At 36.3% G+C, this 15,618-nt stretch overlaps 1 protein-coding gene across 12 annotated transcripts in view; it reads left to right on the forward strand.

Annotated features, from left to right (window-relative positions):
• The window catches only part of LOC122220362 (tRNA (guanine(10)-N2)-methyltransferase homolog), a 102,202-nt gene that overhangs the window by 55,536 nt on the left and 31,048 nt on the right, over positions 1 to 15,618 (forward strand). For all 12 annotated transcript variants that reach the window (XR_006202820.1, XM_042939759.1, XM_042939760.1 and 9 more), the window contains 4 exons: positions 6,875 to 6,955; positions 10,008 to 10,172; positions 10,624 to 10,696; positions 10,818 to 10,949. Coding sequence is in view for 11 of the 12 variants with exons in the window: in XM_042939759.1 (XP_042795693.1) it covers positions 6,875 to 6,955; positions 10,008 to 10,172; positions 10,624 to 10,696; positions 10,818 to 10,949 (451 nt within the window). In the remaining variant the exon portion in view is untranslated. The remainder of the gene's footprint in view (positions 1 to 6,874; positions 6,956 to 10,007; positions 10,173 to 10,623; positions 10,697 to 10,817; positions 10,950 to 15,618) is intronic.

Genomic DNA, 15,618 nt, shown 5'->3' on the forward strand with positions numbered 1-15,618 from the left:
GCTTTATTATTTGTTTTCTTTTTATGTTTTTTCAGGGAGACACGTTAAAACCACATAAATATTGTATTCCACATCTAAATTACCCTCACCCCTGTCAGGTTGTCAGGTTTAGCACTCATTGATGATTCTTGCCTGAACCAGTCTTAACTTTGATGGTTACAAAGGGATGATTTCCAATAACAGCATTCCCCCCACAATAACCCTTTGACACTCATTTTATTATAAGCAAGAGCCCTTTCTTCTCTTCTTATTACTTATTTTGTTGCTCAAATTGTCCCACATTTGCCAAGTGAGAGCCCTTTTGCACTGGATCTTTGTGACACGTTTCTATCTTCTTTTATTTTTGAGCACTTTCTTACTTTCTGGCTTATCTTTTTACCTGCCCAAATCCTGGAATCAGTCATTTCTCTAAGAAACCATTGTTTCTTTTAGTGAAAAAGGGATTAGAGACCACCAAGGTCTGGGTGCTAGACATCTTTGTTTCTCAACTCTTTCAGCCGGGAAGCTAGGACACTTGTGTGTGTATGAGCACATTATGTGTATAAATGTGTATGCAGATACATGTTCCTACATGTTCATGTACACTGCAAATTCTGGTCTATGCTGACAGATTTCTTTCTTGCCTATCCCTATTCCATTTTTACATGTGCCTTCTTCTTCAGTGAGAATCCTGTTTCTGCTCACCATGCACAGGTTTATTCTTTTGCTCATTCCTATCATGCATCTAAAATAGTTTCAAAATTGCTTGGTCCATGCCTCTAAAAGCAAAGCAAAACAATACAAAACCCTATCAAAATGATACGTTTTTGGGGTATGTATTCAGTTCTCTACCTCACCTGTCAGTAAAGTCAAATATGGTGCTTCTTTTTCCCCTTCATTTACAAATCAGTTCGGAGTTCATTTTTTCTGTTTGCCCTCAGTTTTAGATTTTTACCTCCTTCCATTCTTGTTGATTTATTTTTTAAATATGTAGAAGCTCAATTTGCTTCCAAAAGTCAACTATACAGGAGGTGTACTCAGATGTCACTCCCCTCCTTATCTCTTCCACCCTCCTCCCCTCCCAATCCCTTGTAGATAACCAACTTCTTTTTTAGTTGATTCTCCATTTTTTTTTTTTAAGGATAAGCAGATATATGTACATTTTATTTCTACTTTTTTTCTTACACAACTTTGCTTTTTTTCACTTAATAGTATTTCCTGGAAATCACTTTCTGTTAATTCACAGAGATTGTCTTCATTCTTTTTTATAGTTGTACTCCATGGGTGTACATACTATAATTTATTCAAATGGTCTCCTATACTTGGACATGGGGAGTGTCCAGTGTTTTATAGTTATAAATAATGCTTGCAATGAATAATCTTTTGAATATATACTCGCATAATGTTGGAGATGTGGCTCTAGGGTAAATTCTTAAAAGTAGGATTGCTGGGTTGACGAATGTATGCATGTGTAGTTTTGTTAAATGCTGCCAAATTCCTCTCCATTGTGCCATTTTATATTCTTGCCAACAGCACATGAGAGTCCCTGTTCTCCCACAGCCTCACCAGCACAGTTCATTTTCCAGGTTTTCAGGTGTTGCCAGTCGGTTGGATGAAAATGTTATCTCGATGTAGTGTTATTTTGTATTTCTCTTATGAGTGAAGTTTAATAATCTTTGATTTTTTAGGGGCCACTTTTTTAACTTTTTTTGAATTATCTTTCCTCTCTTTTGTCCATTTTTATGTAGACATTTTGTTCTTTATTTTTGAAAGTATTTTGTATGTTAGGGACATTAGCCCTCCCTCTTCTTTCCTGTTGTTTTGTTTTTTGTTTTTGTTTGTTTGTTTGTTTTCTCTTTTTTTCTTTTTGAGAGAGGGAGAGAGGGTGTGCAGGCACGAGTGGGGGAGGGGCAGAGGAAGAGGGAGAGAGGGAATCCCAAGGGGCTCCACACCCAGCGCAGAGCCCAAGGCAAGGGGGTCACCGTCTCACCACCATGGGATCATGACCTGAGTCAAAATCAAGAGTCTCTCAACTGACTGAGCCACTTAGGCACCCTCCTTTTTTACCCCTGTTCTCCATATGTATATAAAATGTATAAATTATTAAATATATACATATATATGTACACACATACAAAATTAAATATATTATTTCCATTTGCCATTTAACTTTGCAAGTAATTGCTTTTTTGCCATTCAAAAGTTTTCCCTGCATCTAAGTTATATAGAGGAATCTAGCTATGTTTTTCTTTTCGTGCTTTTATAGTTTTAATTTTTTTCTTTTAAATCTCTGGTTTATTTGGAATTTTTCTTGTATACTATGAGGAATGGATCCAATTTCTTTTTCCAAATGTTAAACCCTTTATTAATCCTTAATTTGTTCTTGAACTTTAACAACTTTTCCTGTGAACTGAGAAGTCTTTGAGATACATACATGTACATAATACTTAATATGTATACAATATGTAGACAACACCATAAAGTTTACAGAGTTCCTAATGTACGTAAAATTTCTTTCCTTTCCCTTGATGTATATGAGGTTGGGTGTATAATGAAATGCTAACTGCCACAGCAATCAAAATATTGATTACCTTCAGTGTTGTTAAGAGGCAAGGAGACCTGCCTCTAATTTAAGCTGCTTTAGAGCAGCTCCTTAGAGTGGTTAGGATATCTTGGTCATGTGACTATTTACATAGGACAATTAATGGAAATTTGCAAAGAGGAAGATCTTTGCAAAAAATGCTGCTAAAATATATTTTTGTAATTTGTGTTTGTAATCTAAGCATAGATTTCGAGCTTTAGTTTTAGGTGCTTTAGTTTTAGCTTGGTGATAGTCCATAACTGTGAATAGACACAGTTCTAAGTATCATCTGTCCTGTTTCTTGGGCCTTTGTCTCACTGATGGGTAGTACCTTCTGAAGGATTGCAGAAATAGTAGCCCAGTGCCCTCTTCCATGGCCATAGTTTTTCACAAAGTATTTGATGATATTTTTATCCTTATGCTTCCTTTTCTAGTATTTAAAAACAAAGTCAAGTGCATTCAATCTTTTCTCATTTTAAAAGCACAAAATTAAAATGTATTGCATTCCCGAATGCTTTATCCACTGACTTCTCATGACCTGTGATTTTCTCAAGGTTACAGAGTAGAAGGTTTCTGGGAAACTGAAAGGAGAGCATAATCTTTTCCTGCCTAAATGCCTTTCCTTTTTCTTTGAGACAGTCTGCTGTTGTTGTCTAGGATGACAGTATGAACTGCAGAAGCACACTATTTGTTGATTTTAGTGAATATGTTGAGTTTAATTGTAATAAGATTAAAAAAATTTTATTTATTTGAGAGAGAGAGACAGAGAGACAGAGAGACAGAGAGAGACAGCTTGAGCGGGGGAGGGGCAGGGAGCGGGAGACACAGAGTCCAAAGCAGGCTCCAGGCTGTGAACTGTCAGCACAGAGCCCACTCTAGGGCTCAAACTCACAAAACTCTGAGGCCATGACCTGAGCCAAAGTCGGACGCTTAACTGACTGAGCCACACAGATGCCCCTTAATAAGATTTTTTAAAAGTTGTGTATCTCCATTTTTTTTCCCAAGAGAGAAGGTATGTATCATTGGCCAGCTCAATCCTCTTAGTAGTTAGGAAGTTAGGAAGTCCTGTTGTTCTAATATGAGCACAGCTACAGGATTGATGAGCATGAATATGTTGAGTACTATAATGGTACCAGCCTGCCTGTGATATATAAGAGTTGTGAATGGTATACAAGTCACATTAACTGAGTGTGCCCCTTTACTTACTTAATTTGTTTGATAACAAATTTAATTTTGTTAATCTAATTGGTAAGCTAAGTATATATGTCATTTCAATTGGTGCTGACCCCAAAGGAAATTAAATGGTATAGAGAAAGCAAATAGGATGAGTTTAAATCTTTATTCTATCAGTTATTAGGTCACTTTGGGCAGCATTCTTTACTTGTCTGAGCCTCAGTTCCATCATTAATAAAATGGTAATAGTAATACATTGTGAGGTTAAGTCAGATAATACATGTATATGGAATTCTTAGGAAGTTGCCTGATGCATGTAGACACTCAGTGAACTGTAATGGTTATTATTTTTACATTATTATTTTGTTAGAAGCATGGATGCCTGTTTGGTGAAAGATGTTAGATATAGCCAGTATTGAATGGTGATGATAAACAATTTGGCCATGAGCTCATTTTCTATTCCCTTCTTTGGCTAATTTCCAAGATACTCATAATTTGCAACTGTTGACAATTGTGACAACAGGCAAGGAAAGTGAGTTAAAATCACGAACATCTAATTCTTTGTAATGAAAATAATTGGCACAAGTGTCTGCCAGTTGTTCTAGGTAGCTGTGGTGTGATTTTAGGATGGAGCTTCATAGATACACTTTTGATTCCTTTTCTCCTCCATCTCAAGTAAGTCAGCTGTTATGGTAATTGAGAATATAGCCAAGAGACTATTAAGTATTCCTTGGCTGCTTCTACCTTCAGATAAGCCATAGTATAGGGAAAGGGGTGTAGCTCCTTTTGGAATTTCATCGTTGCAGAATGATAGACACAGGTCCCAGGTGTTGGGAAACTGACTGTCCTGGTCATGGGAAGAGAAAAGGAGGGAAGAGATAATTGATCCCTATAAACCTATGGAAGAGTCTCTGCTTCCTTCTTATTTTTGTCCACAACACTTTGTAGTCTCCTTTTCCTTTTCTTTGTAGACTGAATAGCTTACCTAGTAAAATTTTTATTTTCCAGCAATATCCTTTTGCTCAGGCAGCTGGTGTGATTTGAGTTCTATTTTAAAAAGGATAAAGTAGATATAATTGCACTTCATTTTTCCTCTTTCTCTCCTTTTCTTTCAGCAAAACCAAATCCCAGTTTCTCATTTCTACACTTTTATGAGGCTTTTCACTTAAATCTCTAACGATGAAAGTCATACATTAGTTTCTGTGTTATAAAGAAGTTCCACTTATTGTGTCCTTTTGCCTATAAGATATTGTCCTAACCTTAAAGTGGTTACAGTTTAAGAAAGCAAATATTAAAACACTGAGTTTGTGGTATTTGTACACTTGATAGCATAGTAAGAAATTGGGTGAGTCATATTACCTGCTCCCTCACCACTTCACCCCTCCTTTATCACCCCTTCCACCAGAAAGCATCAAGGAAACTCCAACTGGACTAGAACTAAATGCAAAAAAAAAAAAAAAAAAAAAAAAAAAAAAAAAAAAAAAGCTTCAATTTAATTGAGAAAACAACTAGATGATTAACAGTGATTACCCAGTGACCAGTTCAGAGAAAATAATTTATAATGATTTTATTTAAAATTTGGAAGCTTAAAGGGCACGGAGTTAACTAACAGATGCCGTCTAACGGATTATCCATCTCCTTCCAGCAGTGTGCTCTAAATTGGCTCTTCTCAAAACACACTCTAACCAAATGGATAAGGTTCTGTTTAAGGAAGCGCAGGAAAGCTTTTCTGTTCCCCTTGGCAACTAGTTCTTCTAGGTGAGTATCTGCCTTAACTGGCAGAATTGTAGTAATTCCTCATAATTTGGGTGAAGTGATTTTGTGAGAATTCCAAGTCATCACAATACAGTATCTTTCCTAAATATGGACGGTTCCATTTATAGAGCAAGAGTAGTAAGGTCATAGCTTACCTCTCACACAAATGCTTCTGGTAGTTAGTATGAGGGAACCTAGGTTTTGGTTTCTGCTGTACTTTTAGTCCTTCATTTCTCTTCTTCATGGACTTCAATAATAGCAGTCAGTTACAGTATTTTTCACAAGCAAAGTATATTTAAGTACATGTTCCCAGACTGTGTTTTAAATGGCTATGGAAGGAACACCATTCAATTATAGATCTTGACCCTCTGGAGGCACTACCCATCCTCGTGTTAGAGATGACCTTTGTAAAGGATATAAGGGAAAATACATAGTTATTTTCCCTTATCTGAGTTGGTGCATAGTTTAAGAATATATTTCTGATGTCCATTTTACTGACACACCTTTCTACAGTATAGCTATTGGGACAAAGAGCATTTTACGTTGGATGATTAAAAAGTAAAGTTCAATGAGAAGTACGGTTATTAAAATATTTAACTTTGTGACTTTTTTCTTAAACAATTTAAAAATGTTATTACTTTTTAAAGACTTCCTTTAATTTTTAAATCTTTATTAGGATTTTCTTTGTATGTGAGCTGGTCACAGCTAACAAGTTATTTAGTCCGGTCAAATTGCATTGGGATATTTGTTCTAACTTTGATCACAGCACGAAGTAAACAGAAAAGTTGTATTATTTTTGTGTATGCTTGATAATAGTTATTCAGAAATTCATTTTTACAGTTTAAAAAAAGAGATTATCGCTTCACTGGTTACAGGAATAACTATTTCTTGTCCTAACATTTTAATTTTTGTAGGGATTAATGTCTTACATATTAATTATGCCCTCTTTAGTTATTTGAAACCCTGATTTCAGTGGGAATTGAGCCCAAATGTCAGAATTTATTTATTGCCAACTCTTTATGTAGGAGCCTTTTGTGCTCATTTGTAAGCAAGGATCAAGATGCTTTGTATAGACGTGTCAAAGTCAGATGAAGATGTCTAAACTATACATTATTTTGATCAAAAAGTAATTTTCCCTAAGTAGTGCATTTAGAGTAATGATGCCAGGACATGCATTAATTCCCTATGTTGTGACCATTGTAATGAGCACAGCTTTGGGGTTTGTTTTTTTAGTTCTGAGGCCTGCTAAATATAGTCAGGACCAGTGTTACTCTATGGTACTCTGCCTACAGCTAGTCAGTAAGACTCTGGATCAAATTAAATAGGGGAAGAAACAACAGTCTGGGACTTTCTGGTTAAAAGACCATAATTGTGTGATTTTTTCAGGTGGCCTTCTGATAGCATCTGCTCATTTTGGTGCATATGTATGTGGGACAGACATAGACTACAATACAGTTCATGGCCTAGGTGAGTAGAGGTTCTAGACAGTGTTACAGTCTTTGTTCTTGTACCAAATGTGCCTTTATAATAATTAAACAGGTTTATATGGTATTATACATCTATCTTTAGTGTTAAGATACAGAGTTGTGATATAATGTAGTTTTACTTATTTTTCCAAACAGTAAGATTTCATTGGTTATCTGCTTTTTATGAAGTGATCCAGTATGTACAAAGTGATCTCCTGGGTAACACAAAGATGGCTAAGGAAGAGCTCTCCCCTCAGAGGTATTTATGGTTTTAGTAAGAGAGATTTTTTTTCCCCTTTGTTTTATAGTAAGAGATTTCTAAAAAGTTGGCAAACTACAAGGCTGTGAACTTTAGAGTTGGGAAAGAAGTTGGAGAGGGACTAGCCATTTTATTTATTTTTTAGAGAGAGAGAGAGGGCACAAGTGAGCAAGGGGCAGAGAGAGAGAGAGAAAGAGAGAGGGAAGAGCTAGAGAGAAGCAGGGCTCACCCTAAGCGGGGCTTGTGCTCACCTGAAGCAGGGCTCAAGCTCATCTGATGTGGGACTTGAACTGATGAGCCATGAGATCATGATCTGGGCCGAAGTCAGATGCTTGACTAACTGAGCCCACCCGGGCGCCCAAAACAAGCCATTTTCTAATCAGCCTGTCCATATTAATAAAACATACAGTTTCTTTTTAAAGATTGTCACCATTTTTTTATTCAGTAATCATATATTGTGTGAATACTAGATTAATTTCTAGTCCTTGAATACTATATCAATTTTAATTTCATAACCAACCAAAATATCTTTGAAACAGTTAAAGTGATAGTAACTTAGAAGATTCTGCGTTAGACTGAGGTTAACTTGAGACAAATATTTGCTTGCTTTTGAGGCAATTTTGGAAATTATTTTGAAATCTAGACACTTTGCTAATGTATGTATGTGATTGGGTGGAATTGAATCAAACTGGAAAAATTTCTATACTTCCATATTCCATAATATTTCCATATTACCTGAATAGTACTAAAAATGTCAAGTTTCACTGATGATTTTGAAATTCTGTTCATGTTGGTATTCAATTATTGTATCTAGAGTCAGCCTTTTGAACACCCTTTTTCTGTTTGTCACCCAGTTATTCTCAAGTTATTGTATTGGTAAGAATTTACCATACTTTTTTTCCCCCCTAAAAAATTTGACATATTGTGCTTGATGAACAGTTTTTTCCTAACTTGACTATAAGGAATTTAGTATATTTACCATAAGGAAAATTGGTTATATTAAGTTCACCTAAATGGGCTATCCAGAAAAAGATATTCTTGGCAATATGTTAGAGCAGACAGAGTGTTAAGAATTATTCTAGTTAGCTTTTAGTAGAAGCAATATGTTTGCTTTAAGGGGATTGTCCTGTATAATTTAATAGAATTCTTATTTATGAAAATTATGTTTTTTTTATTTTTATTTTTTTATTTTTAAAAAAATTTTTTTTTTTAACATTTTTATTTATTTTTGAGACAGAGAGAGACAGAGCATGAATGGGGAGGGGCGGGGAGAGAGGGAGACACAGAATCGGAAGCAGGCTCCAGGCTCTGAGCCATCAGCCCAGAGCCCGACGCGGGGCTCGAACTCACGGACCATGAGATCGTGACCTGAGCTGAAGTCGGACGCTTAACCGACTGAGCCACCCAGGCGCCCCTGAAAATTATGTTTAAAGTTATTTATAACCTTTCAGTTTACTTGTATAGAATTCTGATTGAGGTTGAATTTTTTCAGAGCTTATCCCAGATGCTGTTAAATAGGCCCTTTGTTTCTTATGCTTATAATCTCTTTCTATACTCTGAAATATTCTCAGATTTCTGCTATTTTAAAAATACAAAACCTTTTCTATTCCTGTAGGAGCCCTCTAGCTGCCACTATTTTCCTTTTCCTTTTGCCAAAGTGTATCTTGAAAGGTGGTATTTACTTGCTGTCTCTTTTTCTTCATCTCTCACTGTCTTCTGCCCAGTATTTTCTAACTTCTGTGCCTGCTGAAATCTCTTAGTAGGACCACAGATCTACATCATTTGGCAGTGTTGACCTTTGTAAACCTCCCTTGGTTTCCTAGACAGTGATCTCATCAGGTGGTACTTGCTTGACTGTTCTGTCTCTGGCTCCTTAAGGCCTTGCAGTTTTCTTTGACCTGTATTAACATGTTGTTTTCTCCAGGCATCTCTCTTTGACCACTTCTCCTATCACAGTGCATGTTATTCAGAGTCATGTCATTCTTCTTCTTTTGATTTTTAAATTTTGTTTTTATTGTGAAGTAGATAAGATGCAGAAGAGTGTATAAAAATAGAAAACTATAGAACAAACACATAACTGCCACCTAGGTCAATAAAAATGTCATTCGTTCTTACAGGATTAACTTTAAGTGCATATATTCTGGCCTGTACCCACTAAATAGCTCTTTCTGAATGATCTATAGGTAGCTGATAAGCAAGGTTGATACATCTCAAGTAAATCTCATTTTTTCCCTTAAGCTTGTTTTCCTCTTGGTTTTTCTGATCTTAATCAACAGTGTCATCATCCACTTGTGATGCCTAAACCAGAACTTTGAACTTCTTCCTTCAATCCTCATTTTAACTTTTCTTCTGTAATGTCTCCATTTTGCTTCCTCTCTCCATGGTCCTAAAGCTCCATATTTCCCAAGTTAGCTCTCTTCATTTATCATTTATCTGATTCATCACTATTTCTATATGGGGCTGTTTGCTCCTGCAGGAAAAGGACCATGTTCTTTTCAGCTCTGTATCTTACTTGTATATGCTTTGAGTTTGGTAAGTATTGAATGAGTGTTTTAAGGCAGTTTCACTTGAAACGTGACAGAACAAGATCAGGTAGAAAGTATGTTTTACTGTTCAAAATATTTTTTGTAGTAAATGGAAATAAAAATAAGTTTATGTAAATAAAATTAATAACTTGAACAAGTTTTATTGTAAATATAGGTGTAAAGGAGTTAAAATTACTTCTAGCTAAATGACAAGAAGTAAGAATGCTCTATTTGATTTAGTTTCTGTATTCCTTTTTCTTTCCCTTCAGGAAAGGCTAGTAGGAAAAACCAGAAATGGAGAGGACCAGATGAAAACATTAGGGCAAATCTTCGGCAGTATGGTTTAGAGAAGTATTACCTTGATGTCCTGGTTTCAGATGCATCTAAACCTTCCTGGAGGAAGGGCACATATTTTGATGCAATCATCACTGATCGTAAGTTTATTTTTATACAAAAGTAGGAGTAGAATTAGTTCCCTAAAGTCACTTACACTTAAAATACAAAACTTATCAACACACACAAGAATGTCAGCCTTGTCTTCTCCCTACCTCTACTGTCTTCGTATTTCTTTATTTTTCCCTCTGGGACAATAATATCCAGTCTAGTATCAGGTATTGCATTTGGTAATCTCTTTTAGGCCTCTTTTAGTTTGTCACGCTTTCACAGCCTTTCTTTTTTATGACACTGACATTTTTGAAGAACACATTGGTTTGCTGGCCCTCCCACGGTTTTAAGTAGAATCTTCCTTGTGTTGTGTATTCTTGGCTGGAATATTTTATAGGCAGCAATGCGTTACTTGAGTGTCACTCTAGAGACCCATGATGTCCATCTGCGCCTCATTGGTGATTAGGTGACTTTTGACCACATTACTTGTTTTTTACGTAGCCCCATATGGTATCAGAGAATCTACAAGAAGAACAGGTTCTCAGAAGGAAATACCAAAGGGGATTGAAAAATGGTAAGTGACAGTTAAATGCAATAGGTTACTATTTTGAAAAGAGCATGTTGTTCTTTTTAATTAGCATAGTTTAAGCCTTAAGATTTTTCATTGATTTTGAAATTTTGTTTTCTTTTTCTAGTCCAGAAAGCCATGTTCCTGTTTCCCTGAGTTATCATCTGAGTGACATGTTTTTTGACCTGTTAAACTTTGCAGCGGAGACCCTTGTATTAGGTGGAAGACTAGTCTATTGGTTACCAGTATACACACCAGAGTATGTAATGTTAAATAATTTTATTTTTTAATTTCACTTTCGTTATGGTATTTGTATATCTAGTATATTTTCCCCCTATTTCCAGTTGTATTCAGGGTAAATATATTTGTGTTTAATGTTTATAACAGTCTTTGTTTACCTACATATGTGTATAAAACCAGCCCTTTTCTCTTATTGAATTGCTTTAACCTTTTTATTTTATATCAGAAGTTGGCAAGCTATAGCCTGTGGGCCAGATGTGGTCCTCAGCCTATTTTTGTAAGGCAGTTGAGCTGTGTTCTTACATTTTTAAAGAGTTGTTAAAAAATAAAAAAAACAACAACAAAGAAAGACATGTTACAGAAACATATGTGGTCCACAAAGGCTAAAGTACTTACTGTCTGGCCTTTTAGAGGAAAGGTTTGCCAACCACTGTTTTATATGATTTTTAACTCAGTGTCTGATAAATCATAGCTCTTCAGTAACTGTTTTGCCAGGCCACAAACATAGGTAATTTTTAACAGCTTAGTGGAGTGATTCATCTACTACTAGCTAGCTTTAAATATCTATTGGCTATTATGATCACCTTAAATGCAGTAATTTTTTTTTTTTTTTTAATTAGAGCATGTGTGCATGGGAGAGAGGCAGAGAGAGAGAGAATCTTATATATATATATATATATATATATATTTTTTTTTTTTTTTTGAGAGAGAGAGAGAGAGAGAGATTAAGGCAGAGAGAGAGGGGCAGAGAGGGAAACAGAGAATCCCAATCAGGCTCCATGCTGTCAGAGCAGAGCCTAATACTGGGCTCAATCCCACAAACCGTGAGATCATGACTTGAGCTGAATCATGAGTCAGATGCCTAACAGACTGAGCCACCCAAGTGCCCTGAGAGAATCTTAAGCAGGCTCCATGCTCAGTGAGGAGCCCCGTGCAGGGCTCAGTCCCACAACCCTGGGATCATGACCTGAGCTGAAATCAAGAGTCGGATGCTCAACCGACTGAGCTACCCAGGCTCCCTGCAATAAATCTTTTTTATTGTATTGTATTGTATTGTATTGTATTGTATTGTATTGTATTGTATTGTATTTTTTTATGCGTGAGCCGGGAGGGGAAGAGTGAGAGGGACAGAGGATCCAAAGCAGGCTCTGTGCTGACAGCAGTGAGCCCAGTGTGGGGCTTGGACTCAAACTGTGACATCATGACCTGAGCTGAAGTTGGATGCTCAACTGAGTGAGCCACCCAGGCACAACATCTTTGTTAAAAGCTAATACCAAAATAAAAATTGTGCATATATTTAAAGCCCTGATTATGTTCAATATTGTTGGTTTGGGTTTCATTATTCAGTAATTATTAATTATAAACAGAGCTGTATATAACAACAATGAAACACAAGATATCTTGAATAAGACAGCATCTTTAGGTTTCAAAGATAGTTTAGAATTAGGTTGAAAATTTGGCTGTTTCTTCAATCTGCCATAGAAATATTTTTAAAAAATTTTGTAGTTCCTGTATCTGCTATACATAATTATATAGAAAGCATTTTAGAACAGTGTTAACTTTCTGTCTTTTCAAAATGGCGGATGGTCCTTCAGCTGTTGGAAGCCGTGCTGGTTTTTGTTTTATAAATGTGTTGGAAGTTACCATGGCTTAACTTAAGTCATGCATTTGTTTATCAGCTGATAAGACTGTATACATTCCTGCCCAGACTTCTTAACACTGACCTGTGATAATCTCATTTAATCTTTTCATTTTAGAAATAAGGAAAATTACTTCCAAGGAGTGAAGTGACTTGTCTAAAGTTAATAGCTAGCTAGCTAGCTAATTAGTTTCCTTGTTCTCAGGGCTGTGTTCACTTAATTTAACAGTTAACCAGATCTCAGGTACCAGATCTTTATTAATATTTTCAGAGAAGAACACATTTATTTCTTTCTATACAAAAGTGGTTCCTGCCTTAGATAAGCTGAATTCCAGCAGTAAATTTTTAGAAAACTTATTTTGAGATAGTTTCAGACTTACATAGAAGTTTCAAATGTAGCACAAAAAATTCCCCTCATCCAGAGTTTCCTTCCAACCATTAATGTCATCTACTGTATCCTCCTTTCTCATTCATTGCATAATCACATACCCATTGTCATTCATCCTTTTTCAAACTAAGAAGTTGCAGATAGTAATGCCCCATCACTTGTACTTCTCAGAAGCCAGAACATTCTTGTCAAACCACAGTCAACCCTCCAAGTTTGGAAATCAGTATTGATAACACTGCTGTTCAGTACATGGACCTTATTCACATTTCATCAGTTGCAGTCCATCTGAGAAAATGTGCTCTATTAACCCATCTTGTCATTCTCCTCCAGTCTGGAATATGTCCCCATTCTTTTCTTTTGTGTCTTTGATAGTTTTGTAGAGTATACAGCGTATATTCTAAAGGTTGACCCTCCCAGGGTCCATCTGATGTTTCTTTTTTATTTATTTATTTATTTTTAATATGAAATTTATTGTCAAATTGGTTTCCATACAACACCCAGTGCTCATCCCAACAGGTGTCCTCAGTGCCCATCACCCACTTTCCCCTCCCTCCCACCCCCTGTCAACCCTCAGTTTATTCTCAGTATTTAAGAGTCTCTTATGTTTTGGCTCCCTCCGTCTCTAACCCTTTTTTTTTTTTTTTCCTTCCCCTCCCCCATGGTCTTCTGGTAAATTTCTCAGGATCCACATAAGAGTGAAAATGTATAGTATCTGACTTTCTCTGTATGACTTATTTCACTTAGCATAACCCATCCACATTGCTACAAAAGGCCAGATTTCATTCTTTCTCATTGCCAGGTAGTATTCCATTGTGTATATAAACCACAATTTCTTTATCCATTCATCAGTTGATGGACATTTAGGCTCTTTCCATAATTTGGCTGTTGTTGAAAGCGCTGCTGTAAACATTGGGGTACAAGTGCCCCTATGCATCAGCACTCCTATATCCCTTGGGTAAATTCCTAGCAGTGCTATTGCTGGGTCATAGGGTAGATATATTTTTAATTTTTTGAGGAACGTCCACACTGTTTTCCAGAGTGGCTGCACCAGTTTGCATTCCCACCAACAGTGCAAGAGGGTTCCCATTTCTCCACATCCTCTCCAGCATCTGTAGTCTTCTGATTTGTTCATTTTAGCCACTCTGACTGGCATGAGGTGGTATCTGAGTGTGGTTTCGATTTGTATTTCCCTGATGAGGAGCGACGTTGAGCATCTTTTCATGTGCCTGTTGGCCATCTGGATGTCTTTAGAGAAGTGTCTTCTTTAGAGAAGTGTTCTGCCCATTTCTTCACTGGATTATTTGTTTTTTGGGCGTGGAGTTTGGTGAGTTCATTATAGATTTTAGATACTAGCTCTTTGATATGTCATTTGCAAATATCTTTTCCCATTCTGTCGGTTGCCTTTTAGTTTTGTTGATTGTTTCCTTTGCAGTGCAGAAGGTTTTATCTTGATGAGGTCCCAATAGGTCATTTTTGCTTTTAATTCCCTTGCCTTTGGAGATGTGTCAAGTAAGAAATTGCTGCCGCTGAGGTCAGAGAGGTTTTTCCTGCTTTCTCCTCTAGGGTTTTGATGGTTTCCTGTCTCACATTCAGGTCCTTTATCCATTTTGAGTTTATTTTTGTGAGTGGTATAAGAAAGTGGTCTAGTTTCATTCTTCTGCATGTTGCTGTCCAGTTCTCCCAGCACCATTTGTTAAAGAGACTTTTTTCCCATTGGAAATTCTTTCCTGCCTTGTCAAAGATTAGTTGGCCATACTTTTGTGGGTCCAATTCTGGAGTCTCTATTCTATTCCATTGGTCTATGTGTCTGTTTTTGTGCCAATACCATGCTGTCTTGATGATTACAGCTTTGTAGTAGAGGCTAAAGTCTGGGATTGTGATGCATCCCGCTTTGGTCTTCTTCTTCAATATTACTTTGGCTATTCGGGGTCTTTTGTGGTTCCATACAAATTTTAGGATTGCTTGTTCTAGCGTCGAGAAGAATGCTGGTGCAATTTTGATTGGGATTGCATTGAATGTGTAGATTGCTTTGGGTAGTATTGACATTTTAACAATATTCTTCTACTATGAGCATGGAATGTTTTTCCATTTCTTCGTATCTTATTCAATTTCCTTCATAAGCTTTCTATAGTTTTCAGCATGGTTAGGTTTATTCCTAGGTATTTTATGATTCTTGGTGCAATTGTGAATGGGATCAGTTTCTTTGTCTTTCTGTTGCTTCATTATTAGTGTATAAGAATGCAACTGATTTTTGTACATTAATTTTGTATCCTGTGACTTTGCTGAATTCATGTATCCGTTCTAGCAGACTTATGGTGGAGTCTGTTGGGTTTTCCATGTATAATATCATGTCATCTGCAAAAAGTGAAAGCTTGACGTCATTCAATTTCTTGAATTGACTTTATTCAATTTCTTTGCTGGTTATGGGTATGTTCAAGTTTTCTATTTCTTCCTGTTTGAGTTTTGGAAGTGTGTGGATGCTTAGGAATTTGTCCATTTCTTCCAGGTTGTCCAGTTTGTTGGCATATAATTTTTCATAGTATTCCCTGATAATTGCTTGTATTTCTGAGGGATTGGTTGTAATAATTCCATTTTCATTCATGATTTTATCTATTTGGGTCATCTCCCTTTTCTTTTTGAGAAGCCTGGCTAGAGGTTTAT

Source organism: Panthera leo, chromosome B2 (genome assembly GCF_018350215.1).
Source record: "Panthera leo isolate Ple1 chromosome B2, P.leo_Ple1_pat1.1, whole genome shotgun sequence".
Taxonomy (NCBI): domain Eukaryota; kingdom Metazoa; phylum Chordata; class Mammalia; order Carnivora; family Felidae; genus Panthera; species Panthera leo.